This window comes from Lepidochelys olivacea (assembly GCF_965140295.1).
Source record: "Lepidochelys olivacea isolate rLepOli2 genome assembly, chromosome: 20".
NCBI classification, from domain to species: domain Eukaryota; kingdom Metazoa; phylum Chordata; order Testudines; family Cheloniidae; genus Lepidochelys; species Lepidochelys olivacea.
The window spans coordinates 4,122,144-4,150,000 of NC_140430.1; the positions used below are offsets into that span (position 1 = coordinate 4,122,144).

Consider the following 27,857-nt stretch of genomic DNA (forward strand, 5'->3'; position numbering starts at 1 on the left):
GGGAGCCTGGACTCCTGGGTTCCCTGGATCTGGGGAGGCGGGGGAGCCCGGACTCCTGGGTTCCCTGGATCTGGGGAGGCGGGGGAGCCCGGACTCCTGGGTTCCCTGGATCTGGGGAGGCGGGGGAGCCCGGACTCCTGGGTTCCCTGGATCTGGGGAGGCGGGGGAGCCTGGACTCCTGGGTTCCCTGGATCTGGGGAGGCGGGGGAGCCTGGACTCCTGGGTTCCCTGGATCTGGGGAGGCGGGGGAGCCCGGACTCCTGGGTTCCCTGGTTCTGGGGAGGTGGGGAAGCCTGGACTCCTTGGTTCCATGGGGGGAGCCCGGACTCCTGGGTTCCCTGGTTCTGGGGAGGCGGGGGAGCCCGGACTCCTGGGTTCCTTGGGGGGAGCCCGGACTCCTGGGTTCCCTGGATCTGGGGAGGCGGGGGAGCCCGGACTCCTGGGTTCCTTGGGGGGAGCCCGGACTCCTGGGTTCCCAGGTTCTGGGGAGGTGGGGAGCCCGGACTCCTGGGTTCCCTGGTTCTGGGGAGGTGGGGAGCCCGGACTCCTGGGTTCCTTGGGGGGAGCCCGGACTCCTGGGTTCCCTGGATCTGGGGAGGCGGGGGAGCCTGGACTCCTGGGTTCCCTGGATCTGGGGAGGCGGGGGAGCCCGGACTCCTGGGTTCCCTGGATCTGGGGAGGCGGGGGAGCCCGGACTCCTGGGTTCCCTGGATCTGGGGAGGCGGGGGAGCCCGGACTCCTGGGTTCCCTGGTTCTGGGGAGGTGGGGAAGCCCGGACTCCTTGGTTCCGTGTGGGGAGCCCGGACTCCTGGGTTCCCTGGATCTGGGGAGGCGGGGGAGCCTGGACTCCTGGGTTCCCTGGATCTGGGGAGGCGGGGGAGCCCGGACTCCTGGGTTACCTGGTTCTGGGGAGGTGGGGAAGCCTGGACTCCTTGGTTCCATGGGGGGAGCCCGGACTCCTGGGTTCCCTGGTTCTGGGGAGGCGGGGGAGCCCGGACTCCTGGGTTCCTTGGGGGGAGCCCGGACTCCTGGGTTCCCTGGATCTGGGGAGGTGGGGGAGCCCGGACTCCTGGGTTCCTTGGGGGGAGCCCGGACTCCTGGGTTCCTTGGGGGGAGCACGGACTCCTGGGTTCCCTGGATCTCAGGAGGCGGGGAGCCCGGACTCCTGGGTTCCCTGATTCTGGGGAGGCGGGGAAGCCCGGACTCCTGGGTTCCCTGGTTCTGGGGAGGCGGGGGAGCCCGGACTCCTGGGTTCCCTGGTTCTGGGGAGGCGGGGGAGCCCGGACTCCTGGGTTCCCTGGTTCTGGGGAGGCGGGGGAGCCCGGACTCCTGGGTTCCCTGGTTCTGGGGAGGCGGGGGAGCCCGGACTCCTGGGTTCCCTGGTTCTCGGGAGGCGGGGAGCCCGGACTCCTGGGTTCCTTGGGGGGAGCCCGGACTCCTGGGTTCCCTGGTTCTGGGGAGGCGAGGGAGCCCGGACTCCTGGGTTCCCTGGTTCTCGGGAGGCGGGGGAGCCCGGACTCCTTGGTTCCGTGGGGGGAGCCCAGACTCCTGGGTTCCCTGGTTCTCAGGAGGCGGGGAGCCCGGACTCCTGGGTTCCCTGGTTCTGGGGAGGTGGGGAAGCCCGGACTCCTGGGTTCCCTGGATCTGGGGAGGCGGGGGAGCCCGGACTCCTGGGTTCCTTGGGGGGAGCCCGGACTCCTGGGTTCCCTGGTTCTGGGGAGGCGGGGGAGCCCAGACTCCTGGGTTCCCTGGTTCTGGGGAGGCGGGGGAGCCCGGACTCCTGGGTTCCCTGGATCTCGGGAGGCGGGGGAGCCCGGACTCCTGGGTTCCTTGGGGGGAGCCCGGACTCCTGGGTTCCCTGGTTCTGGGGAGGCGGGGGAGCCCGGACTCCTGGGTTCCCTGGTTCTCGGGAGGCGGGGAGCCCGGACTCCTGGGTTCCTTGGGGGGAGCCCGGACTCCTGGGTTCCCTGGTTCTCGGGAGGCGGGGAGCCCGGACTCCTGGGTTCCTTGGGGGGAGCCCGGACTCCTGGGTTCCCTGGTTCTGGGGAGGCGGGGGAGCCTGGACTCCTAGGTTCCCTGGTTCTTGGGAGGCGGGGAGCCCGGACTCCTTGGTTCCCTGGTTCTTGGGAGGCGGGGGAGCCCGGACTCCTTGGTTCCCTGGTTCTCGGGAGGCGGGGAGCCCGGACTCCTGGGTTCCTTGGGGGGAGCCCGGACTCCTGGGTTCCCTGGTTCTCGGGAGGCGGGGAGCCCGGACTCCTGGGTTCCTTGGGGGGAGCCCGGACTCCTGGGTTCCCTGGATCTGGGGAGGCGGGGGAGCCCGGACTCCTGGGTTCCCTGGTTCTCGGGAGGCGGGGGAGCCCGGACTCCTTGGTTCCGTGGGGGGAGCCCGGACTCCTGGGTTCCCTGGTTCTGGGGAGGCGGGGGAGCCTGGACTCCTAGGTTCCCTGGTTCTTGGGAGGCGGGGAGCCCGGACTCCTTGGTTCCCTGGTTCTTGGGAGGCGGGGGAGCCCGGACTCCTTGGTTCCCTGGTTCTCGGGAGGCGGGGGAGCCCGGACTCCTTGGTTCCGTGTGGGGAGCCCGGACTCCTGGGTTCCCTGGTTCTGGGGAGGTGGGGGAGCCCGGACTCCTTGGTTCCGTGGGGGGAGCCCGGACTCCTGGGTTCCCTGCTTCTTGGGAGGCGGGGGAGCCCGGACTCCCGGGTTCCGTGGCTCTGGGCAGGTTTCGAGGGTCCCTGTCTCCCAGGAGGGGCGGAGTGGGACGAGGCTGAGCTCCCCTCCCCCTGGCCCAGGCCCGCTCCCTTTCTAGGCCGGGATAACAGCCCTACTACTGCTGCCAGCCCAGGGCCACTGGCCGCCTGCAGTCCCGGACACCTGCCCCTTTTGTGGTGTGAGGGAAACCCTGGCGCACGACTCCCTGGAGTGCGCTAGGCTGCAGCACCTATTCCAGCTCCTCACGAATATTTTGTTAAGATTTTGGTTGCACTTTTCCCCTCACCTCCTTATCTATGCACTCCCTGTCCGTGGCCCTGCTAAGTCAGGGGACCTCCTGGTCAACCTCCTCCTGGCCCTGGCTAAAGTAGCCATCTATAAAACCAGGGTGAGGAGGTTGGCCAGTGGAGTCTCCTGCGACTGTGGGGCCTATTTCTGATCCTCTGTCCGTTCACGCCTCCAGGCAGAGTTCCTGTGGGCGGCGTCCGCTGACTCCCTTGACACCTTTGAGGAGCAGTGGGCGCTGTCCGGGGTCCTCTGCTCAGTGTCCCCGTTGGGTTCCCTTTGTTTGACCCTTTGACCGCACTCCTGTCCCTGTTGTTCATTAGTTGTCCCCCTTAATTACTTGGTTTTCCAGGTCCTGTGGACCCCCCCCCCTTAGCCAGGGAGGGGATCCTTTAGTAGTGGGCGGGCTTTGCCCGCCCACTTCCTGGATCCCTATAAGGCCACCGGCTGCCTGCTCTGTGTGCCAAGGGGCCAGCCGCCCCCATGTTGATCCCCGCTGACAGCCATGTCCCCTGGCGGCTGGGGGAGCCAGGGTATGACCCATCTGGGCCTCCCTGCCAGAGTCCCACCCATCCTTGGTGCCTGAGGTGTGGGATGCTACTCTGAAGGGGCCCAGCCTGGCATCCCCCAACACCCACATCATGGCCCTGGAGGGCAACTCTGAGGCTCTTCCCCTGCCCCTTGGTGGCCCCCAAGGAAGCAGCACAAGCCTCCCAGGGACCCGCCTGTCTGGTGTAACACGCCCATCCCCTTTGTGGGCTTGAACTCTGGATCATCAGCACCCCGACACAGATCTCCTCTAGCATCGCTAGCCCCAGTAGTGAGCTGTTATCTTCCTGGTGCTCCAGCCTAGGAAGAGAAGACGCAGCTAGGAACCCCAGTCTTGGACCAGGACCCCATTATGCACAGGTCTGTGCCAGGTCGCAGCACCGGCATCACTGGGTGTTTCAGGCAGGCTTCCCTTGAATCTGTTGAATCAAGGCCACCAAAGGTGATTGGGCCGTGGTGCTGCTTCCAGCCCCCAGAGCTCGTGCTGGGGCTGGGGCTGCCCCAAGGGAGCTCCTCTGTCTCTCTCCATGCAGGCTTTTCTTCCTTCTCTCAGCCCCTTGGCAGCAACAGATTCCTCTGTGACTGGGATCCGTGTCACCCCCTGGTCCTCTCTCCTCCTGGGCCATCCCAGCTCGGGGATTCAGTCTCATGCCACTAAAGCTCTGGATGCATAATCACTGCTGCATGTCCTGCCGACCTCCCCCTGCATCCCAGCCCACGGGGATGGGGGTCCTCGCGGCTTCCCAGCCGTGGTGCACACCGCATCTCGCCCACAGCTGGACCCCGTCAAGGAGAACCCCTGGAAGCTGCTGCCTCATCTTTCCATTCCCATGCCCCTGGATTCTGTTGTCTGCTGGTCACTAATTGTGGCGGCCGTGGTGGTGATTTAACGGAAGTTGTCAAGGCTGATTCCCCACCCTGGCACTCCGAGGGGAGGGATTCTAAAAATTAATACTGGCCACTCCAGGCTCGTATTAAACTCCGCAGGTTACAGCTTTTCTCTGACCTTGGATGGGTAGATGCTGCCACCACCCAAGTGCAGAACCCCTTTGAGAGCCCGGGAAGACGCACTTGGGAATTCCTGTGGGGTACCCTCAAGCAGTGGTGAGCTGGAGCCGGTTCGTGCGAACCGGTTGTTAAATTTTGAACCCGGTTTAGAACTGGTTGTTAAAGGGGTGGGCAAACTCCGGCCCGCAGGCCACACCCGGCCCGCAGGACCATCCTGTCCGGCCTTCCCGAGCTCCCGCCTGGGGAGGCTCCCCTGGCTGAGAATTTTTACTGACCTGGTGGCGCTCCGGGCCTTCAGCGGCAGACCCGGAGCGAGTGAAGGGCCCACCGCCAAAGACCCGAGTTGACTGAAGGAACCGGTTCTTCAGGTTTTGGTAGCTCATCACTGCCCTCAAGCCCTTTCGCCCCCCCCACCCCTCCTGGGAAGAGCTGAGAAAGAAAAAAAAAGGAAGGAAATCAGCTGTTGCCACCAGTTAGTTAAACAACCTGTGCACAACCCTCTTAAGACACAAAAATCCAATCCTGTTCTTAAAAAAAGCTAAATTTTATTAATAAAACCCAAGAAAGAAAATACATCTGGGAACTCAGGCTATTGCTAGATTTTAAAAGAGCAACTACAAGGATTAAGCACCCAGAATCGCTTTCTTGAGGTTCGGCTTAAAGGTTACAAGCAAAACAAAAGCACCTGGGGATGGCGCAGAGGAATCCACAAGCCATAAAGAAATAAAAGGGATAAACCTAATTGCTCCTTCCTAGACCTTTCCTGACCTACTGACATAGCTGGGGTTTTACATGAGTAGTTTCTAGGTATGATGCTGAGGATTTTTTCATACCTGGCCCCAAGCTTTTTACAGCACAGCTCTGTCCTGTCCGCCTCTCCCTGGGAGAACAACAGACAGACGAAAGGGGAGTCTTTTCTCAATTTTAAGAAGTTCTAGCCTTCCCATTGGCTCTTTTGGCCAGGTGCCCACTCACTTCCTTTTACCTCTGCCTCGCAGGGGGACTTTTAAACCCTGTGCAGGTACAGGAATTAGAGAACCGCTACCAAGAGGGATTTCATAGCTACTGGGTGTCCATAAAAGGAAGCTCCCCCGCCCTTCATTTATCACAGAGGTGGCTCCCCCCCCCCCCCAGCATCCTAAAGTGCCTAAGCCGGGCTGGTCAGCAGCAGCATCGCCCAGACAATCACATAAAACAAAGGTTTCAGAGTAACAGCCGTGTTAGTCTGTATTCGCAAAAAGAAAAGGAGGACTTGTGGCACCTTAGAGACTAACCAATTTATTAGAGCATGAGCTTTCGTGAGCTACAGCTCACTTCATCGGATGCATACCGTGGAAACTGCAGCAGACTTTATATACACACAGAGAATATGAACCAATACCTCCTCCCACCCCACTGTCCTGCTGGTAATAGCTTATCTAAAGTGATCATCAGGTGGGCCATTTCCAGCACAAATCCAGGGAGGAGGTATTTTTTCATATTCTCTGTGTATATATAAAGTCTGCTGCAGTTTCCACGGCATGCATCCGATGAAGTGAGCTGTAGCTCACGAAAGCTCATGCTCAAATAAATTGGTTAGTCTCTAAGGTGCCACAAGTCCTCCTTTTCCTTTTGCATAAAACAAAGGCTTCTTGCAGCCCAGACCCAGCCAGGAACGAAGGACTCGGCTCAGCCCGTGGCCCTGTGTCATACCGGTGGGGTTTTGCAGTGCACGGGTGATGCTGCCAGGTTGCTCTCCTCTCCCTCTGGTTTCAGCTGCCTCATGCGATTTTGCCATATTGTTGGCAAGATGTGGGGCCCCTCTGGCTGCCAGTCCCAGGGTGTTAACCCCACCCTGCCAGGCTTCCTGCGGGGTGGAGCAAGTGCTGCCATAGCCTTTCTAAGAGTCTAAACTGAGGGAATCTGGGATCCTGGACATTCAACCTCCCATCAGCCAGCTCAGGGGATTGCAGTTGCCAGTGGCGTTTGCATCCCCAACCGCCTGCCAACCCCACAGGCAATGCAGCCCCCAGCTAGCAGCCAAACATAGCAGCATCTGCTCATGCAAACTGCAGCCCAGCAAGCCTCCCTCCATCCTCGCCCTGGCACTGCGGTTGGCAATGCTCCATGCCATGCCTGCCCTGGCAATTCTTCAGCCCGGCCTGGAGCAAAGGAGCATGGCAAGGAGGCCGACACAAGGACCACTTGGGGACCTGACTGTAAACGGCCTTTTGGTCGTTAAGCTGTGTGACTAGCTGAAGCCACTTAAATCAGCTCAAGACATCATTGCTCCTTTCATCTGGGAAGCTGCCCGTTGCCATGACTCATGTTGTTATTTAGGGCTGGCCACGCGGCTTCGGCTCCAGGGCTGTGGACGAGCCAAAACTAGCATCGGATGTGCCCAGAGAGTCAGCAAAGTGGGGTGGAGGGGAAGATGCCCCCTCATGCGGGATCCAAGCTGGTACCACCTGGTGGCAAAGTGGTGGAGCTCGCTGCAGCGAGCCAGGGCTCTGGGGTGGTTTGAATGGGTGTCTGGCATTTCCTGATAGTAACAAAAGGAAATGGGGAAAGGTCCCCATACATCAGCAGTGCCAGGCAGGGATCTGGTCTCCCCTTGTCTGCCAACCTCCTGGCGCACCCCAAGTACCCTAGGGACTCGGAACCGAAAACTGAGCCTTCGTACATTTCACATGGAGTCTGATTTTAGCAACGGGTTCAAGCGGAGGTAGGGAGTGGCAGCAAAGACAGGGAGGAGATTTCCCAAGGTGTCTCCCAGCTATTTCTCAAGGAATTATTCCAGGCTCTTTGTAACCAAAAAAGGGTGTGGTGGGGTTGGGGTTTGTTTGATTTCCGGTGCATGTGTTCAGAAGAAAGAGGGGTTAATAGTGGGACACCCTAACCAGCACTGGGTGGGGAGGGTCTGGGCTGCCCATCCCTGCCCACAGCCTCTCCTGCTTTTCCAGCATTGGCCTCTCCACAATCAGCTTTGCTGATGCACCTCAAGTCTGATCTTCTGCCCCGGTGATTCCAGGCCTGGGCTCCCTGTGCACCGCTTGGCTAACGCCCCAATATTCGAGGCTCTAACGTGGCTTATAAACCCGCTGCAATCTCTGCTTCTGAGGACGCAGGTCACGGCAGGGAAGGGCTGAAATAGAGACCCAGCGTTATGTGCTGCCCCTCTGGGCCCCAGGTTGAATCGAGTCCTGTTGTTACAAGGAAGGTTCCTGCTCAGAGGAATCCAGTGAGTTCGGGGCTCATTCCTAAGGCTCTGTCTACATTACTGTGTATGCTGCGAAACGTGTGTCGCTCAGGGGGGGTGAACATTCCACCCTCCTGAGCAAGTGACATAAGTCACACCCCACACAGCTCTATGTTGGCGGGAGAGCTTCTAATGCCCTATGGCATTTGGGGGGTTAACCCCCGTGTCCCCTCTGACGAGCGTCGAATGGCTACTGCAGTCTCTGCACTGCCCCATGCTTTGGGATGGGAGTTCCTAGAACCCCCTGCAGGAGGCGCTGGGCTCTTCCTGGTTCTGCATTAGAGGATGAGCTCCAGGCCAGGACCCTAAACCCCGGAGGCCTGCCAGCTCTGCGGGGATGTCACCGACCCTCTAGGCCTTTGCAGCAGAGCAGATTCGGGGAGCTGCATGGGATGCATCTGATTGCGGCCCTCCCTTCCAGCAGAGCCACATCCTTGCTCTTAATCCCCAGTCAAGTGGGATTTCCCCTCCACAACTTCCCTCCCCTGTTCCCCAGTTTGGGGTGCGGGGGGACAGTAGAAGGGGAGGAGATCCAGCTCTGCAAAGCTCAACCCCAAAGTCTCTTGCGTTTCATGGTGTGCTGGGCCCCCCTAGTGGACACCTCGGCCCATCGCAGCTTTCAGACTCCCTGGGGGCAGAAAGGTCCCAGGGATGGGGAGTTGGGTATGGTGGGGGCTTGAGATGGACCCCACTGGCTGGGGTGTGTGGCCTTGGTGCTGTACCTGGCAGCCCAATTAAAAGGTCCGATGCTGGGAGAGGTGAGTGCAAGGGGCAGGCAAGTTGAAAAGCACACGGCTTAAATGTCCCTGCCATCCACCTATGGCTGGGAGCTGGGGCAGGTGTCCACGGCTTCATGCAGCCAGACAGACTGGGATCATGGGTAGCAGGCCAGGCTGCAGATGGCAAAGGGGGGGTGTCAGTGTGGTTTTGGCCTCCATCATTTACTGTTAGCAATGCAACCCCTCTGCAGCGCCTCCTCTCGGCTGCCTGGGAAGATTCAGAGACAGCCCAGTCCTCAACCCCCTGGCCAAGAGAGGGGGATCCAGCCCCAGGCTCTGCTGATGGGTCTGTCGGCTGCTCTGAATGGATTTAGTGCCCAGGCTCGGTGCGGTGCTGGGGTCCGACGCCCACCCAGGGCCTGCGCTGTCCTGGGAGCCAGACAGGATGGTGGGAAATTAAATGAGTCAGAGAAAAAGAAACTGGCTGGCCACATGCAGGAGAGATCACAGGGAGGAGGGAAAGGAAACTGACAACCTCCCACTGCTGCAGTGAGTCAGGGGTTCCTGACCCTTCCTCCGCTCGTCTTCAGCTGAGGGGCTGACGCTCCTGCCCGGCTGCCGTGGAAGTGAAAGCCGCCATGTCGCTGTTTAACCAACGAGAGGCTGATGCAGGGCTTGGGGGGGGGTAAGGGGGGCAGGCAGGGGCCCACCCATCGGCTGCGGGGGGCCGTGCATGCGAAAGGCACGGTGGTACGACAGCACTGTACCAGACAGGCGATGTTCACCCCAAGCCTGTGTAGCACTCAGGAGTCCACTCAGTCCAGCCCAGTGGTTCCCAAACTCTTTGGCCTCAGGACCCATTTTATGACCTGTCACGACCCAGTAAACAGGCTGGCAGTGGAGGCCCTGGGGTGGTTTAGGTTGGACCCTGCCCCCTTGGTTGGCGGGGGTTAAGTCCTGCACGGCACTCAGCCCACAATGGCAGCTTCTGCAGCTTCCATCCTGTGGGGCTGGCTGGGCTTGGCTCTCCCCGCCAGGGGGTGGGGGGATGTTGCAACCTTCGGGGTTGCAGCACGACTCGCTGGAATGTGGCCGGGTGCCCCTGAGGGAACACACCACCTTGCCGGGGACGTGCCGAGCGACAATGTCACGGGAGACGAAGGCGAGCAATGTCCTCAGCTCCTGCGTTTCCTTGCGGGGCCGTGCTCGAAGGGGAGCGTTCCCTTTCCATGACCCCTCTCGCTGGGCTGGCAAGCGGCACGTCACCGAGCCCGTATCTGGCATGCCGCCCGGGGCTTGTACCCGGCGATCCCTCATCCAGCACGGCTGGCTTCCCCAGACACTTTGTGCCGGGGGTCCCCCAGGAGCCATCCTGAGGCAAATTCATCCAGCTGCCTTTTAGCACCTTTGATCTGCCCCGGCCTTCGTGTGGCGTTGACGTTCCAGACGCGGCCGGTGCCCAGAGTCACAGGACGTGAGGGAGAGCAGCCTTGTGGTTAATGCACTCACTGGGGACGCAGAAGCTGGGACTTCACTTCCCAACTGTGCTACAGACCTTGGACAAGTCCCGGGGAGCTAGATCTTCCACGGGGTGGCCCTGCTCCCATTTAGGTGCTTGAATAAATGACCAGATTTGTCAGAAGAGCTCAGCTGGCCTCAATCCTAGGTGCGGAGCCCTGTTCAAAATCCCGCCCACTCTGAGCCTCAGCATCCCCCCGCTGGAGAACAGTCCTGCCTTTCTTCCACCCTTTGCCTTGTCTGGTTAGTTCCTTTGGGGCAGGCCCTGGCTCCCCGTCTGTGGCTGCACTTGGCACAACGGGCGCCCCAGTCTTGGTCGGGGCTGCCACAGAATAATAAGTGGTCACAACTGGAGGGCAAATCCGAATAAGGATGGAAGGTCTAGTGGGTAGAGCAGGGAGCCTGGGGAGAGGAGTCCTGACTTCCAGTCACTTAGGCCCAGATCCTCCAAGGAAATCAATGGAAATTAGGAGCCCAGATCCCATTGGGGGTTCGTAGAGTCCAAGATCACCTAGTCTGACCTCCTGTATAACACAGGCCAGAGAACTTCCTCAAGATAATTCCCAGAGCAGAGCTTTTAGAAACACATCCCATCTTGATTTAAAAATGGCCGCTGATGGGGAATCCACCACGCCCCTTGGGAAAGTGCCAGTGGTCTGGATCCACTGGGTCTGGAGCTTAGTCGCACTGTGCCTTAGTTTCCCCCACTGTAAAATGGGGATAATGCTCCACGAGCTCCCAGGGGTGCTGTGAAGCACTCAGATGCCAGGGTGATGAGGGCCTTATAAGGACACATCTAGACAGGGATCAGGCATGACAGAAGGCAAAATCCACAGCGGAGAATTTCCTCTGCGCCCTCACGGAAGGGTTAATGGCTTGTGGATCGGCTCCTCTCCAGGGAAATGACTTGAACAGCAGCTCTGGCCAAGCGCCTTCCCCATCCATTACCCTGATTGTGTTCTGAGCTCCCGAGATGGCTATCGGGGGCTTGCAGAAATTGAACTGGAACCGTTCTCCTTGAAAGATGAGCAGCCAGGCCTCCTGCTTTCTCCTTCGCCGCGCGCCCCAGCCTTATCGCATGAGCAAAGCACCACGGTTTGCTCCCCTCAGGGACAGGAGCTTTCCAAAGACCCGAGTGGACGGATAGTGGAAAATCCCTTTGGCCCAGGCTGGGATCAATGGGGGGGCAGGCTCTTTCTCTGAGCTGCAGGCCCCACAGCTGTAAAGCCAGGGGTAATCATCCTTCCCGTCTCCCACCATTTGTCTCTTCAGTCTTGGGCAGGGACTGTCTCTCATTCTGTGACTGTGCAACACCTGACACGACAGGGCCCGTAGGCTGCCCGGGAGTCAGCCGCAGAGCTAGGAATCCAACTCAGGTCCCCGGCCAGAGCACAGCCCACTAGGCCATCCTTCCTACCTGCTGCTCCCTTCCCAGAGCCTCTGCCTCCATGTCTGCCCCTTCCTAGCTCCGGGCCTCCCTGGGGACAGGGGACCGTCCTTGCTGCAAAGTGCCCGGCACGTTGCGGGCCCTGCCGCAAACCAGCTCACGAAAGCTCATGCTCAAATAAATTGGTTAGTCTCTAAGGTGCCACCAGTCCTCCTTTTCTTTTTGCGAATACAGACTAAAACAGCTGTTACTCTGAAACGAATCAGGAGCGTTCAATGATTAATTACACGCCCAGCTCCCGCTGCAGGGTGTCTCCCACTCCCCCTAGGCTGGGGGGCAGGTGGTCACAGCTGGACCCAATCGAACGAGACGCTCCATCCCAGAAGAGACGAGTGGGGCAGGGGGGAACATGGTGTCCCAAGAGCTAGCTGATAAGGCTGGGGCAACCTGCCACCGCCCTGAGGCCAGCTTTTCAGCACCACGAACAGGGCCCTGGCTGGCTCTAGTGGAGAGAAATAGCTGGAGAGTTCCAGGGCTGCTCTTTGCTTGTTTGCATTCAGAGGTGCGTCCCTCCTGGGGACTCTGCAGAGAGTTGGTTTTACGCTGCCTCCCGATGATTCCTTTCTGGCTCTCCTGTGCCGGAATCGGAGTGGAGGCCGCGTCCTCAGCCGGGGTCCTGCCCAGGGGTGGCGAGTTGTATGGGCCCGTGGTGCCTGGGGTCCAGCAAATTCAGGGCCCGGGGGGCCTGGTTCCACCAATGTTTGGGACTCCAACACTCCCTCCCACACCACCTTCTGCACCCCAACCCACTGTCCCAGCCCAGAGCCCGCACCCAGCACCCAAACTCCCTCCCAGAACCTGCACCCCAAACCCCCTCCTGCACCTCAACCCCCTGCCCCAGCTCAAAGCCTGCACCCAGCACCCAAACTCCATCCCAAAGCCTTAGGCAGGTGGGGGGGGCGGGACTTGGACCCCTTCTGGGCAGCACCAAAAATTATACAAACATGCCACCCCTGGTCCCGCCACAGGACAAACATCCACTCCTGTCACGAGTGGGCAGAACTCAGCGGCAGACGGTGCATCCCACGTTGTTCCACGCATGGGGGTGGGGGCTGCAGATGAACATCTAGCAAAACAGCACCTTTATTTGATGATTTACTTGGGGATTGGTCCTGCTTTGAGCAGGGGGTTGGACTAGATGACCTCCTGAGGTCCCTTCCAACCCTGATCTTCTATGATTCTATTCACGATTCATAAACTAGGTGTGTTATGGCAGCGCCTTGGGACCCCAAACGGGGCCCTGCTGTGTCCAGTGCTGTACGGCCGTGTGACCACCGAGACAGACCCTGCCCCCAGAGAGCTCATCAGTCCTTTTCTGGAATGGCTAATTACAAACCAATTGGCTGCTGATTGGCTGGCCTCCTCTGATGTATTATTAAATTAGTGCCAATGATAATTATTATCACAGTTGCACCTCTGACCCTTCTGTGGCCTCTCTGAGCGCACCCCCCACAAACGCCGTCACCTCTCCTGGGGTGAAATTCCTAGAGCGGGCGCTGGACTGGCCCACCCTGTGCATCCACCGTGCTTTTCCCAGCAGGTCCAAGCGGGCTCAGGTCTCGGGGCCCCCTGCAGCGCTCTGTGGCCAGCAAGATCAAAGCATTGCTGAATTCTAACAGTAGGAATGAAGCGTAACGTGAGAGGGGAAAGGATTGGCAAACAGCAAGTATGCAGATCTGCCTTCCCTAAGGTCCTGGGATGATGGGCCAGGAAGGTCTAGCTTCTTCAGCAGGTATTAGCCTGGACAGCCACCCATCAACAACCCCACTGCCATCCTCTGAAAAAGGGAAGGGCGTCACTATTCATCCCGCCGGATGTCCTTTTGCTCTGCTGGTTTCCACCCAAACTCAGTTTTGTAGCTCAGCTGGAGCAAAGAATCATTAAGAAAGGGATAAATAATAAGACAGAAAACATCATATTGCCTCTATATAAATCCGTGGTAACATCCGCATCTTGAATACTGCGTGCAGATATGGTCGCCCCATCTCAAAAAAGATATATTGGAATTGGAAAAGGTTCAGAAAAGGGCAACAAAAATTATTAGGGGTATGGAACGGCTGCCGTATGAGGAGAGATTAATAAGACTGGGGCTTTTCACTTTGGAAAAGAGACGACTAAGGGGGGATATGATAGAGATCTAGAAAATCATGACTGGTGTGGAGAAATAAGGAAGTGTTATTTACTTCTTCTCATAACACAAGAACTGGGGGTCACGCAATGAAATTAATAGGCAGCAGGTTTAAAACGAACAAAAGCAAGTATTTCTTCACACAACGCCCAGTCAACCTGTGGAACTCCTTGCCAGAGGATGTTGTGACAGGCAAGACTATAACAGGGATTGAAAAAGAACTAGACAAGTTCCTGGAAGGTAGGTCCATCAATGGCTATTAGCCAGGATGGGCAGGGATGGTGTCCCTAGCCTCTTTGCCAGAAGCTGGGAATGGTTGATAGGGGATGGATCACTTGATGATTCCCTGTTCTGCTCATTCCCTCTGGGCACCCGGCATTGGCCACTGTCGGAAGACAGGACACTGGGCTAGATGGACCTTTGGTCTGACCCAGTCTGGCCATTCTTACTTAAAGAGATAGAATCCTCCCCGCTAACAGCCTGGACAGCGTCTTTTAACAACCCTGAAGCATTTACCCCCCAGTAGCAGGTCGAGCAGTTGTTTCACTTCCTGATGGGATTTTCTTACCACCCCCGACCCCTCTGCCGCCCCATTAAAACTGAACCAACATCTTCATACAGGAAACACCCCAGTGACCTGGTCTCAAACGACGTTCCTACGTTAGTACAGAGCAACCCAAATGATCAAAAGCCCCATGGTATTATTATCACCAGGGGGTCGTGGTGCCAAGATTTCCTTCCCAACTGCCAAAGTTCCCAACTTTCTTTCTGTTTGAGACACGCCCCGATCACAGGCTTTAAGTAAAAACATCCGTGATGGGGTATAGACTCCCCACTCCAATCCTGGCTCTGAGAGGGTTAATGCAGACCTGAGAGGCCAATTAACCAACCTGGCGAGTGGCCAAGGACTAATTAAAGATGAAGCCTGGCTGGGGAAGGAGCTGGGTGGTGACTAAAGGGAGCACAGATGAGAAGGAGAGAACGCTGCAGTCCCTGGCTTGGAGGTAGAGAGCAAAGAACCCAGAGCCAGGGAAGAGGATGCCCAGGGGGAGAGCTGGCCTGGGAGCTCCTCTCCTGAGTGGGGAGGCTAGGAGAGAAACGCAGCTGTCACTGGGGTGGAGTGACCTCCGATGAAAGGGCAGGACCGGCAAAAGGCTGAGGCCTGCTGACAGGCTATGGCAGGAGAGAGTCTGGGGGCAGGTTATGGGTTATAGGATCCCTGGACTGGAGCCCAGTACAGTGAGAGGGCCTGGGTTTCCCTCCAGCCACTGGGGAAGCGGGTGGGAGGCCCCTGGGAAGGGGGAAAGGATTGAGGGACTGGGGGACTGCAGGGCCCCCAGTCAGGGCTGAAGACCTTTTGTAAGGACATTGGACTTTCTGTTACCCCAGAAGGGGTGAGCCCAAGTTGGAAGGTTGAGTCATGAGAAGAGGCAAGACCATCCCAGGGCTGAAGTGGCCGTCTGCCGGAGGAGTTCAGCTCAATGAGGAAAACGCTGCCGTGCCACGCCCAGCCATGAGGGGGCGCTCTGTTGATAAGCCCACAAAAGCATAAGAGCCAGCAAGACTAAACTAGCCAAGTTCATCATTTCCGTAGCTCAATCGACAGAAGGTTTGCCAAACTGGACCCGCCCACTGGCCCATCCAATATGGTATCCTGGCCAATCCCCTGATGGATGCAAACTTTCCAGAATGCTACTGGGCTAGTAATATAGTCCTGGGATGGGGGGCTCCTTCGTGACACCAAAGTGAAGACATGGAAGCTGTGATCCAAGCCCTGGGGTTTAAAGCTCAGAGAGCAAACGGATTCCAATAGGGTTGTTTTTTTTTTTTTTTGGCAAATTAAGGTCAAAGCCATCAATCGTTTATAGAAAGGAAGGAAATTATTCCAACTACCTTATCAAAATGCAGGGAAACGATATTAGCTGGGCCCATAATGAAGTCATAGCATGTGACCCTGTGGATATTATCCTGAGATAATACTTGGGAATTGAGAAATTAATGACCTGCAAATATAACTGGTTTCACTGGCCACTTTGGGCTAACAATACCTCCACAGAGTCATTTGGCCTCGGGGATGAGTTATCTATGGCTGGGTGTCTGGGGAGGCCTTTTTCTTGGCTGTAACTATAAAATTCCAGACACAAGCCCTAAATTAGTGAAGTGGCTTCCTGTGCAAATCCTGCCCTCTGAGACCTTCCTGCTACAGGACAGAATGTAAATTCCAAGTGTCAAGGGAATCAAAAGAAAAACAACAAGATTTGATAGAGGGACAATTTAGGATTGTGTGAATTCCAAGGTTTGCAGGGGTCCTTAATGCGTGGGGGTCATTACAATGCAACGTGACACTATGCCACTCAATGCAGTGCTAGGCAACACAACACAATACAGTGCAACTCAACACAATGCCATGCAATGCAACACAGCACACTGTGGTGAAACACCATACCGTGCCATGTAACACGACAACGAAACACAACATCAGACAATGCAATGCAACCCAACCACTGTACGGTGTTGGGTTGCATTGCATTGAGTGGCGCTGTTTCATTGCATTGCGTGAAGCACAATATTCTGCCATGTGACATGACACAATGAAACATAACGCCATGCAACGCAACGCAACACAACACACTGCAATTCCACACAGCACAATGCAACACAACACAGCATAATACAACGCCCCAGGTATAACACAGCCTAAAACAAGAAATGGGGGGGGGGAAAGACACACAACTCTAAAAGGGCTTATCAGTTTCACCCCAGATTTTATTTTAAAAACCTTCCTTTATAGTAGTGACTACACATGGGCAAGTTTAGCTTTTGCCAGAGAGAGTGGAAACGAGGATGAAACTGTATTTTAGGCTGGCCTATTTCTTTCATCTTTAACGAAAGTGTCAGTAGGGTGGTTGGCAATTGCTGTGTTTTGATTGCGAGTCTTGCAATATTGGGGATTTTTCTTGAAGTCCCAGCTCCTGGAGCCAGACACTCACACGAGAATCCCAGCTTTCGTATTTGAAAAAGGGCGGCCTGAAAACCTGCCCCGAGTGTGACCCTAAAGGCTCAGAAACCCCGAAGAAAACTAAAAAGAAACCCAAACTGACTAGTTTTTAAAACAATCTCATGATTTCTAAGCCAATCTCACGATTTTGGGGCCTGACCCATGCTGTTTGGAGACGTATGGCTAGCCACGCTGCTCAGCACAAATGTGAATATGAGAACGGCCAGATTGGGTCTGACCCGTGGTCCATCTAGCCCACTATCCTGTCTTCCGACAGTGGCCAGTGCCAGATGCTTCAGCGGGAATGAACAGAACAGGGCAATTATCAAGTAATCCCTCCCCTGTCATCCAGTCCCAGCTTGTGCTCATCAGAGGCTTAGGGACACCAAGAGCGTGAGGTTGCATCCCTGCCCATCTTGGCTAATAGCCATTGAGGGACCTATCCTCCATCCACTTATCTAATTCTTTTTTGAACCCTCTTATACTTTTGGCCTTCACTCAGCATCCTCTGGCAATGAGTTCCACAGGTTGCCTTGCTCACTGGGTTCCTCGACTGCTCACCAGAGCTTCTGAAAGAATGACAGCTCGGCATGCAGCCAGAGGCCACCAAAATTAGGCCCAGTGCCATGTGGGCAGACCTTTGTGCCCTGCCTGGGTGGTCCAGCGCTTAGGGGGCCAGCCAGGGAGCTGGGAGATGCTCCTAGCACAATGGGGTCTCGGTCAATCCTATGACACAGACGGGGGCGGAGGGGGCACAAAGAAATCGATGGGACATTAGTGGATAAGGTGACCTGCTCACAGCCAAGCCACCAAACCCTGATCGAGTCTGGTGTAGGCGCCCTGACTGGGGAGGGATTTGGAGGAGGGTAGCCAGGCTGGGAAATTCACAGCCAAAGTTCCCCTAGTCCAGCCAGGCTGCGGCCAGGGACCTGGATGTGTGTGGGAGAGAGACAAAGACAGAGCCTCACTCACTCACTCTGCGCTCCAGGTTTGGGGAGGGCAGCGGCAGGGCTCCTTCTGGATTGCTGGGGAGGGGAACCGTGGGCTGGCTGGGCTCCCCACACCTGCCTCCTCCTGGCTCCGGTCCCTCCTTCCTGGAGAGGGGGAAAGTGGGACCTTTCCTCACCCCTTCCCCGTCTGGAAGGCTCCCATCTTCCCGGTCGGGGGGACCCCCTCTGGTCACTTTCACATTTCCCGGGGACTCCCCCCACGTGCTCCCCACGTTGGGGGGGGGGGCAAGCAGCGTAGCGCAGCAGCCCTCGCTTCTCCGCCCCCCCCCCCCCAAATGTTTTATTTAACACGCTGCTGTACCGGAAGAAGAAGCCATATTTCTCCTCTCCAGCCCCGAGCCACCGCCAGCCCCGGCCATGGCCAGCCCTGCGCCCTAGCCTTCCCGGCGGTGGCTGGAGAGGGGGAGCTTGGCGGGGGGGGGGCGCTGGCCCCCCGGAAGGAGGGGGAGCGCTCCGGGCGGCCCCGGCGGCTCCTGTTGCGCGCAGAGCCGCGGCTTTGGAGAGACAATACCCGCGGCGCAGGGCGAGCCCCAGCCGGGGCGCGGAGAGGGGGGCGCGGGGCTGGGCGCCCGGGGCTGGGCGCCCGGGCAGGATGCGGCTCCTGCGGGCCCCGCGTGTCGGCGGGTGAGCGCCTGCCGGGAGGAGCGGAGATGCCCGGAGCCCTGCAGACAAAGGAGCCGGCGCCCCGAGGGGAGGAGGCGGAGAGGGGCGCAGGCCCCCGGGTTTAAGACCCTTTGGGCCGCCGCTGGATTTGCCGCTGGGGGATCGGTCCCCGCATTCGCCGCCGGCGGGGGGTCCCGGCCTCCGGCTGCGCCGCTCACCATGACCCGGGGGAGGCAGCTGGACGCGGGCGGCGGAGGGGCCCAGGCACCCACCGAACCGGCCCGGCCTTAGGAAAGCGGCCGGGGGGCCGCCCCCCTTCCCTGCCCCGCCGGGGTCCCCTGTCCCCCTCCATCACCAGTGCGCTCCCCGGTCCCGGCGCCCCCGGAGATGTGTCCCCCAGGCGGTGCGGCCCCCTCTCCCCCTTGTTGCCCCCTCGAGGCCCCCCCACAGGCCCCCTCCTCCTCCCCTTCTCCCGATGCGGCGGGCGCCGCGCAGGGACAGAGCTAAGCGCCCCGGGCGCCCCCTCGCCCCGGGCGCCCCTCGCCCCTGCCCCGGCTCTCCAAGGCGCTGCAGCCGCTGGGCCCGGGGTACATGATGTTCAAGTACCGGATCCGCATGTTCTTCAACGAGCTGAAGCTGCTGGTGCTGATGCGGCGGGGCCGCCCGGAGCCCGAGCCCGGAGCCGGGGGGAGCCGGGCGCTGGGGGGCAGCGGCTGCGGCTGGCCCCCCTTCGCCGACTGCTCGGCCCGGCAGGACGATGAGGCCGAGTACTACGGGGGGGTGGCCGAGCCCCGGCCCCGCAGCCTGGCCTTGGAGGAGAAGGAGCCGCGGCCGCCGCCCCCCGGCCAGCAGCCCGGCCAGCAGCCCGGAGCCGGGGGGGGCCTGGACACCGTGTCTCTCAGCAGCAGCCTGGACAGCGGCATGAGGACCCCGCAGTGCCGGATCTGCTTCCAGGGGCCCGAGCAGGTCAGTCGGCGCCTCGCTGGGGTTACTAGGGCTGAGGGGTGAAGGGGGTTGCCAGGGGTGAGAGGTACTTGGGGTGAGGGGTGTCAGGGAGGTTACTGGGGGTTACTAGGGGTGAGGTGCCAGGGGGTTACTAGGATTACTGGGGTGAGGTGCCGGGGGTTACTAGGGGTTAGGAGTGTCAGGGGGTTACTAGGAGTAAGGGTTGCCAGGGGGGTTGCTGGGGGAAGGGGTGTCGGGGTTACAAGGGTGAGGGGTGTAAAAGGGTTACTAAGGGTGAGAGTTGCTGGGGGTGAGGGGTGTCAGGGGGATTACTGGGGGTTAGTAGTGGTGAGCGTTGCCAGGGGGGTTACCAGGGGTGAGAGTTGCTGGGGGTGAGGGGTGTCAGGGGAGTTACTGGGGGTTACTAGTGGTGAGGGTTGCTGGGGGTTACCAGGATTATTAGGGGTGAGGGGGTCGGGGGTTTACTAGGTTTGAGGGATACCAGGGGATGAGGGTGCCAAGGGATTCTCACGGGCAGGGCAGGCAGGGTCTGTGCCTCGTGGCAAGGGTGACAGGTTCTGTGTGCCAGGCAATGCCAGGGTCTGTGCCTCGTGGCAAGAGAGCCGGGTTGTTATGGTGAAGATGTCCAGGGAGGGTATTTGAGTTGTCCTCCTGGCTCTCTTAAGAAATGCCAAAGCCCAGATGAAGATGGTCTTAGTGGGCACTGTGTGTCCCTTATTTTGAAGAATGGTTCCTTGCAGGGCCATGTCCCCTCTAGCCCACCCGCTGCTCCCCCCTCAGATCCCGGGACTGGGTCATACCCACCCTTGGGGTGCCACGGATGGACTTAGCGCTGCTTAGGGGGTGGGTTGGCAGGACGGGTCTGGGCATCTGGGGGGATGTGTCCCGATGGGTACAATCAGTGGGATGGAGGAGTATGCAGCTTGCACTGAAATCCTGGGGGGATAAAGGACACTCTGGAGCTTTCAGGGGCTGCACTGGGGTTACAATAATGCCCAGGCATTAGCCATACCTAGCTTGTGGGTGTGTTGTTTGGGGCCGGGGCGGAGAAGCATTGTGTCTCAGCACATGCAGGCCTGGCGCGGAGCACCGTACTGATGGCTCGCCGGCTGCCCTGAGAGCATGCGGTGTCCAGCAGTCCCTCCCCTCCCCCCCCACAACCAAAATGCAGCCACCTCTGGAGGAGCGCAGCCGCCGCTGAGCAGTGCGTGAGGGTGGATGCGTGAAATGGCCCTGCAGCGGGATGTCTAAGGGATAGGGTAATTCCCTGCATTGGAAGTGGGGTGCTGGGGATGGCGCTGTGAGTCTTGTGAGAAGAGTTGGAGGCTCTTGAATGGCCAGAGGCAGGTAGTGGCTTCAGAAGTGTCTTGTCCCAATAGCAGAGGGGCCTAGGCAGAGTCCTCTGTGGCAGGGGGCCTCAGGGGAGATCTCCCCCTGCTGAATCTCCAGCTGGCCACAGGCACCTGGCAAGTATCCCATGTGAGTAATGTCCGGGCCTAACCCGGCAAGATCTCCTGCGATCCTGGCCAGCGGGTGCTCTGAGACGCTTAAGACCCGGTGTCTGAAACTCCAGAGGGGAAGCGCTGCTTGCCTCGGGGAGCCGGGTGTGACTGCAGACAAGCTGAACTACCTGGGCCAAGCTGATGGGAGTGCCCCTCATCTGGACGGGCAGGGGGAGCCTGGGGGAGGAGGGGAAATGAGAGAAAAGCAGGAGGTTGGAACCATGGGGTAGACGGGAGGCTCCCTCCGTCCCCACCTGTTGGCCCCATTTCTTGGCAGACACAGACCTGCCTGCGCCGGAGGAAGGCGGGATATTTATGCTGGGATTTGGGAACCGTTAATTAATCCTTCCCCTTCGAGACCAGGCGGCCGCAGTACTTACCGCTCCCAACTCCCCTGCATGGAAGCCGCACAGAGCTTGTTCTTCTGGTCCTGGTGCTGCCGGATGCCCCGGGGCAGGGGGACTCCTGGATTTGAACAGGCCTGGGCCACGGAGTCATGGGAGGGAGCAAAGTCTTTCTAGGAACCGCCGAGGCGTGGCTAGAGCGAGGCACGTGGGTCCATGCCCCCCGGCTGGAGCTGGGCAGATTCAAGGAGCAAAGAGGAAAGGAGTGGGGCTGGGGATCTGGGGTGGGCGAACCCCAGTGGGAACCCCCTCCCTCTCCCTGGGGGAGTCCTTGGAGCATTTTAACCCCTGCAACTCCGAAGAGGGAACGAGGCCAGCGGGATTTTTATGGCTTTGAAGATGAGATTTAAGGAGTGATTTAGGGTTTGCACTGGGGCTGGGGGTACCGAGAGAAGGGATATTGACTGGGGTCATTTGGAGCTAATGCACCAGTAACTCCCTCCTGGCCGATCGGCGTAACGGGGGTGGTAAACGCCACCGGTAAACGTGTGTGTGTGTCAGGGCGGGTTGCATCTCTGCCTTTGCTGGATACACCAGAACGTGCCGGTGGGGACATGGGGGCGCTTTTGCGCACATTCATGCATGGCCCCCCCTGTGCCTATGCAAACACGTGGGCGTATGCGTGTTGGTGTACGTGTGCGACTGGACACGTGTGCGCCCACACGTCTCGGTGTGGAGGTGCCTACGTGTGACATGGATGTGCATTCACACCCGTGCTTGTGGCTCTTTAGACTCCAGCGGGGGGCTCCCGCCTGGATAGTCCCAGTGCCCCTGCAGCCTGCCAGGACCGTGCGCCGGGGCGGGGGCATAGAGCACTCACTTGCAGAGAGGCAGGGATGCCCGTGCGCCCAGTGGCACAAGGCACTGGAAGTGAGACCGCCGAGCCGGATGTACAGGGCCCTCCAACTTCTGCCCTCCGCCCCCGGCTCTGTCTCCCTAAAGTTCAGCCTGGTGCATAGATCTGGCCTAGAGGGTGATTCAGTGACATGGGACGGGGGTAATTGCGGACACGTCCCACCATGGGGGGCTGGGGACGTGTGGGAGAGACAGGGAGTTCCGTTCCCCCCCACACCCAAGCACCACCAGAGATTGGACCCCGGACAGATCCAGCACGTCTCCATCCCATCTAAAGCCAAAGCAACTCATCAGGGGCTGCCGGGCCTGTTGCATTGGTGCCAGCTCGCCCTGGGCTTGGTGACCGAGACGGCCCAGTCCCCGCCAAGGAGGCTGGGCTTTCTGGCCTCCCGAGGTCCTGGTGTCTGAGAGAGGAGCTGTCCGGGCCAGGGCCAAACACATGGGCCAGCTGGTGCGGCAGGAGGGATGGCAGCTTGGCAGGGACGCCCAGAACCCAGCCAGGGAAGCACTGGGCGCCGGGCTGCTCTTGGGTAGGGGATTGGGATCGTGGGAAGCCCCTGCAGGCACAGGCAGGCTAGTTATATGGGCCCATGGGCCTGTGCTCCACCAATATTCAGGAACGTGGGCCCTGCTCCCCCAGTGTTTGGGTTTATATTTTCAGAGCCGTCCCGTCCATAGGACGGATCGGGGCAAACGCCCCGGGCCCCACGCTATGGGGGGCCCCGTGCTTCAGGGGGACGCGGGATCCTTGGCGGCCTGGGGGGTTCTCAGGGGGCCTGGCACCAGCAGCAGCGAGCGACCCGGCCCCAGCCTGCCCTGTTCGCCTCTTCCTGCCCCTGCTCTGCCCCTTCCCCCAAGCCCATGCCTGCTTCTTCCCGCTCCGCCCCACCTCTTCCCACCCCTGCCCTGCCCCCTCCCCACCCCCATTCCACACCTTCCCCCAAACCCCCACCTGCCTCTTCCTGCCCCAACCTGCCCCATCTCTTCCCACCCCTGCCCTGCCTTCTCCCCACCCCACTCCACCCCTTCCCCCTAAGCCCCCGCCCACCTCTTGCCACCCCTGCTTCCCACCAGGCCCCAGGCCCCGCGCTGGCCCCACAGGCTGCCCTGGAGCCCACATCTCCTGGTAGTGTGGGGCCCCCCAAAGTGTGTTGCCCGGGGCGGTTGCCCCGGTCCGTCCTATGGATGGGACGGCTCTGCTTGGACCCGTTCTGGGCACCACCAAAAATTCTACAAACCTGGCGCCCACAGGTTCCTTCTGGCCCCACCCACCAGGGCCCTGCCCCATCTGGCGTCCCACGGCTCCAGCATGGGAGCTCTCGCCCCAGCCCTTGCGGTGACTCCCCAGGCAGCTCCATCAGTTCGATAAGGTATTTCCTCTCCTCCTGGCCCGGCCCCTTCGCCCCCGCCCCCATTCCCTGCACAGGGCTGACCCCTCTCCATCCACAAGTCGCTACATCTCCAGGGCATCCTGCCCGTGCCATGGGGGCTTCCCCATAAGAGCCAGTTCGCAGTCTTAGGGTTCATCCTCCGACTGTCTCCAAGCCGAGCCAGGTTAATTCCTCCCCAAAACTGTCTTTGTCGCTCATCTCTGGGCTCCATGCTCCATTGGTGGGACCCCCTGCTCTGAGCAGGGAGGCCTACGCCATCCTGGATCACATGACCCGTCTCTGTGACTCAGTTTACCCCTCAATGAAATGGGGGGATGTGGTGGGAGGCGTGAAACGGGGCGGGGAGGAGGCTGCAGAGATAGAAGCAGACCCAAGCCCCAGAGGGTGGTTCTGGCCAGGGCCCGAAGGGTTGGGGGGAAAGCCCAGGGGCCCCCTCCCCAGCTCTCTGTGGTGGATGGAGCCTGGCAGGGAGTGAGTCATCAGCCCAGGGTGGTGCACGTTGAAATGTCACTTTAATTGGAGCCCTGTCGTGGCTCCAGGCGATGGGTGAGACATTCCCCAGCAGCACGTGCCATGCGGGCTCCATCGCCCAAGGACAGGCATCACCACAGGCTATGCCAGGACTCGGGGGTAGGCTGGTATCCAGGCCCCCTGCTCTAACCCACTAGCCCCCACTCACTGGGAATTGAACCCAGGAGTCCTGGCTCCCAGCCCCCCTGGCTAACCAGCTACCCCCCACTCCCTTCCCAGAGCTGGGGAGAGAACCCAGGAGTCCTGGCTCCCTCTCCTGTGCTTTAGCCACTAAACCCTAATCTCGGGGTCCGTATCCTCCCGTGTGGATCCCCTGTCCTGCTGCGGCCTCTGTCACTCTGTTCTACCCCTTCACCTGCTCTTCTCAAAATGCGAGCCCTGGGGCCCAGGGACTGTCTCTCGCTCTGGGTCTGTGCAGCGCCTGGCACGACAGGGCCCCAAGCCTGGTTGGGGTCGCTGGGGTGCCACCATAATAACAGGAAATTACTCACTGAGCTGTGAGCAATGTGTGTATCCTGGCGGCACCCACCAGGGGCCTGGCGCTGCCCACCTGCTGGGCAAGGGACAGTCCCAGGCTTGGGAGGCGTTCACCTACGCCTTTCCGAGTCCCGAGGAGGGGAAACGCTCCGAGAGCATCAGACAGTCCTGGATCCTTCGCTGCCCCATGTCCCACCCTGGTGCCAGTCGCCTTTAGCCACGGTGGCCCAGGGCAGCCTCCCCTGCAAAGGGGACAGCGCGTGGGGGAGGTGTTGGGGTGGGAGCTGGCAGGCAAGGGGGGATGGAGGGAGAGGAGGGTGCTGGTGCCACGTGGTAAGAGCCGAGCGGACTAGCGGGGGAGGGGGCGGGCCGTGGGGTGCTCAGCGGGGAGGAGGGCCGTGGGGTGCTCAGCGGAGGGGTGAGGCAGTGGGGTTCTCAGACATGGCCCAGGACCTCATTGCGCTAGGTGCTGTATGTTATTTATTAGGTTTATTACGGTAGCACCGAGGAACCCCAGTCGAGGGGCAGGACCCCATCGCGCCAGGCTCTGTGTCTTATTTATGCATTAAGGGAGTGGGATTTTCTGTGTGGCCCAGGGGCTGCTCCTGGGGGACCAGGATGGGTCGCTGTCCCAATCCGGCGTCCGGGACTCCTGGAGCTCACAGTCCCACCCGCCTGCCCCGTGCGCCATCTCCAGGCATCACGTACAAGGGGGCCCTGCCCAGCGGCCCAGAGTTAGAGGTGCCTTCACCCCCATCCTGGCCGGGGTTAGGGGGTGGGGGGCACTCAGACACATTCTCAGATGTGTATGTGGGGGGGGTCCTCCATTGTTCCCCTGGAGCGGAGAGGGGATGCGCCCCTGTTCTCCGGGGATTCCCCTGCTGTCTGGTTAGCCCTCAGGTGCTGGCCCTGCCGGGGTGGTTCCCTCCAGAGCGCCGAGCCGAGCTGCACGCTAAAACCGTGACTCCGGCCCCGGATCCCCCCGAGCCCAGAGCAAACCTGCAGCGAGTCGGGCGATCATTAAGGAACAGCGCCCGTGAGAAACGGAGCAGGGGGCGTGGCGCCATTTTGTTTGTCCCACGTGGCCTTAACAATGGACCGGCGCAGGCTGTCCGAACTCCCCCTGGGGCTAAAGCTCCCAGGGGCGCCGGCTCCACCTGAGGCTCCGTTCTCTGGGGGCTGCTGGTGATTCTTGGCCGTTTGGTTTTTCATTTCTCCTGCAGCAGTGACGGGCGAACGCTATTTCCCTCCGGCGAGCTCCCCCGAGAACTGCGCTCTTGTGAAATGGCTGCTGTCTCCTATTGCTCTGCATGGAGCAGAAGTCGCAGGGGCCCTCGGGGATGCCCGGGCTGTCAAGGGCTGGGAACCAAGGGCAGGGGTGGCCATCTTGAAAGAGGGCAGCGTGCCTGGAATGTTGTGGGCAAAAATAAATGACCATTAGGCCTAAAAAATGCCTTTCAGAAGCTACCTGTGGCACCAGAGCCCTCCCTCTCTCTATCTCCATATTCAGGCCCGGCCCTGCCCTTGCTGCAAGTTAGAGCAGCCTAAAGGCTGCTCTCATTTGTGCTCTGCTTCCCCAGCCCCGTGGAACCAAGAATACCCAGAGTGCAATGCGCTTTGGCCATGGCCCCCAAGCCGCCCCCCTATGCCAGGGGCTGGGGTGCGGTGTGTGTGAGCAGAGCTGTCAGGCCAGCTTGGGCACCAGCCAGGCTGTTGCCACCCTCTTGAAGGCCCTTTGGGCGGCGCCGAGAATCCAACACTTTGCACCCTCCGAAGCAGACATCGGTTTGTGCAGCCATGGGCACCGCTCTCGAGCCTACCCGGCCTTGGTTAACCCCCAGCTGGAGTCTGGGTGGGATCACACAGGTATGGCAGGGGGTGCTCCTTGGATGCCAGGAGTAAATGCCCCGGGCCTGCTGGGGAGAAAGGGCGCGGGAGACTTTTATGCCAGATGGGGCATTTGGGGAGCCAGAGCAGGCCCCGGTGAGCTATACCAGGGATCAGAACCCCCTACCCTGGCTGGGTCCGTCTCTCTGCAGCCAACCAGGGTGGCAGGCGGGACGCACGCACCGGTGTGGGGTCACCCAGCCGTGAAACTGGCAGAGCGTGATCCGCCAGGCGGTAGCCAGTCGAGCTTGGCGTGTGGGCGTCCTCTGCCTCGTGGTACGGGGCCGGCGGGGAGAGGACCTCTGGAGGGCCGGTGATCCCTCTCTAGCTGTTGCAGTGACCAAGGCCCCTCTGGGTCAGCCGCTGTCTGTGGGTCTGTCCCCCACCTCTGGGGCCTGGGCTCTGCCGGGTTCGCACAGCCTGTCCAGAGCCATGCTGAGTGCAGCGCCCCGGGTACCTCAGTTTGGGGGGACTGGCTGGGTCCGGGGGACTGGAGTCCTGGCTTGGGGTTTCCCGTGGGGAGGAGGCTGCATGTCCCTGGATTATCTTCCCCATTGGGGAAGGGGTGTCAGCAGTTGTGCTGTGGGGTCCCGGCTCAGCAGGAGCCTCAAGGCAGCCGAATGCCTCACAACGGGCGCCACCCATTGCCCATCACACCCGTGCCCCCAGTGTGCCCTGGGCTGGGTTCTCTGGTGCACGGGAGGGGGGGCCAAAGCCGTGGGTAGAGCGGCTGGGGGAGGGGAGCCTCATGGAGAGCCCCGCACTGTCTGCCGATCTGGCAGAATAGCAAAGACGCTAATTAAGGGAGAGGGAGGGGATGAGATGGGGCTGCCGGTGAGGGGGGGCGTGGGCAGCAGGGATGCCGGGGAAGCTGCAATCGGGGTCTGTCTGTGACCAGCTGCCAAGCGGGAAGCGCGGGAAGGAAAAGCCAAGTGCTGGTCATTACTATGCCAAAGTCGCCCGGCAAAGGGGAGGTGACGGGGTCGGGGCACTGGATCAGCCCTGCCGAGGGGACGGGCCTGCAGAACAGGGCGAGAGGTGGGGCTGGGATACCAGGGGGCTGCGGATCAGGATTGAGGGGCATTGGCAGAGCCGTGGGGGCAGGGCTGAGGGGTAGGGAGGCTGCGTGTAGGGATTGAGGGGCTCCGGCAGAGCTGGGGGGCAGGGCTAGGATGGCAGGGGCTGTGCGTGGGGAGCCCAGCACCCATCACCCAGCTGCCCTGAACATTGCCTGCTCTTTTCCGAGACGCTCTGTAACGCTGTTGCATCTCTGAACAGCCGCCCCGGCCTCCCGCTCCCCAATGGGAAGGGATCCCCCCGGCCCAGCACAGAGCATAGCCCAGACTTCCTAGGACAATGACCCCGTCTCTGATGCTGCTGAAGTCAGCTGCCAGCACAGAGCAAAGCCCCCGGGGTTTCCTCGCCTCTCAGCCCCCCTCTCCACTTTGCAGACTGTCATCACTTCTCCTTAGAAGAGGGACTGTCCCCAGCCCCTGGCACAGCCAGCCCAGGCTCCTCTCAGCCCCATGCAGCTGGGGACGGTCCCACCGTCGGACCAGCCTCTGCAGCTCCCGCTGGGGGGAGCAGTCTGCAGTCCCGTGCGCGGAGCTGCGGCTGGGGTAGGGCTCCTGGG

The 27,857-nt window shown here is 60.1% G+C and overlaps 1 protein-coding gene across 1 annotated transcript in view; it reads left to right on the forward strand.

The window, feature by feature from the left end:
* The first annotated feature begins 17,921 nt into the window (after positions 1 to 17,921).
* MARCHF9 (membrane associated ring-CH-type finger 9) overlaps positions 17,922 to 27,857 on the forward strand; it is an 18,322-nt gene continuing 8,386 nt past the window's right edge. The window contains exon 1 of the mRNA XM_084610054.1: positions 17,922 to 19,177. Coding sequence (XP_084466180.1) covers positions 18,803 to 19,177 — 375 coding nt within the window. The 5' untranslated portion in view covers positions 17,922 to 18,802. The remainder of the gene's footprint in view (positions 19,178 to 27,857) is intronic.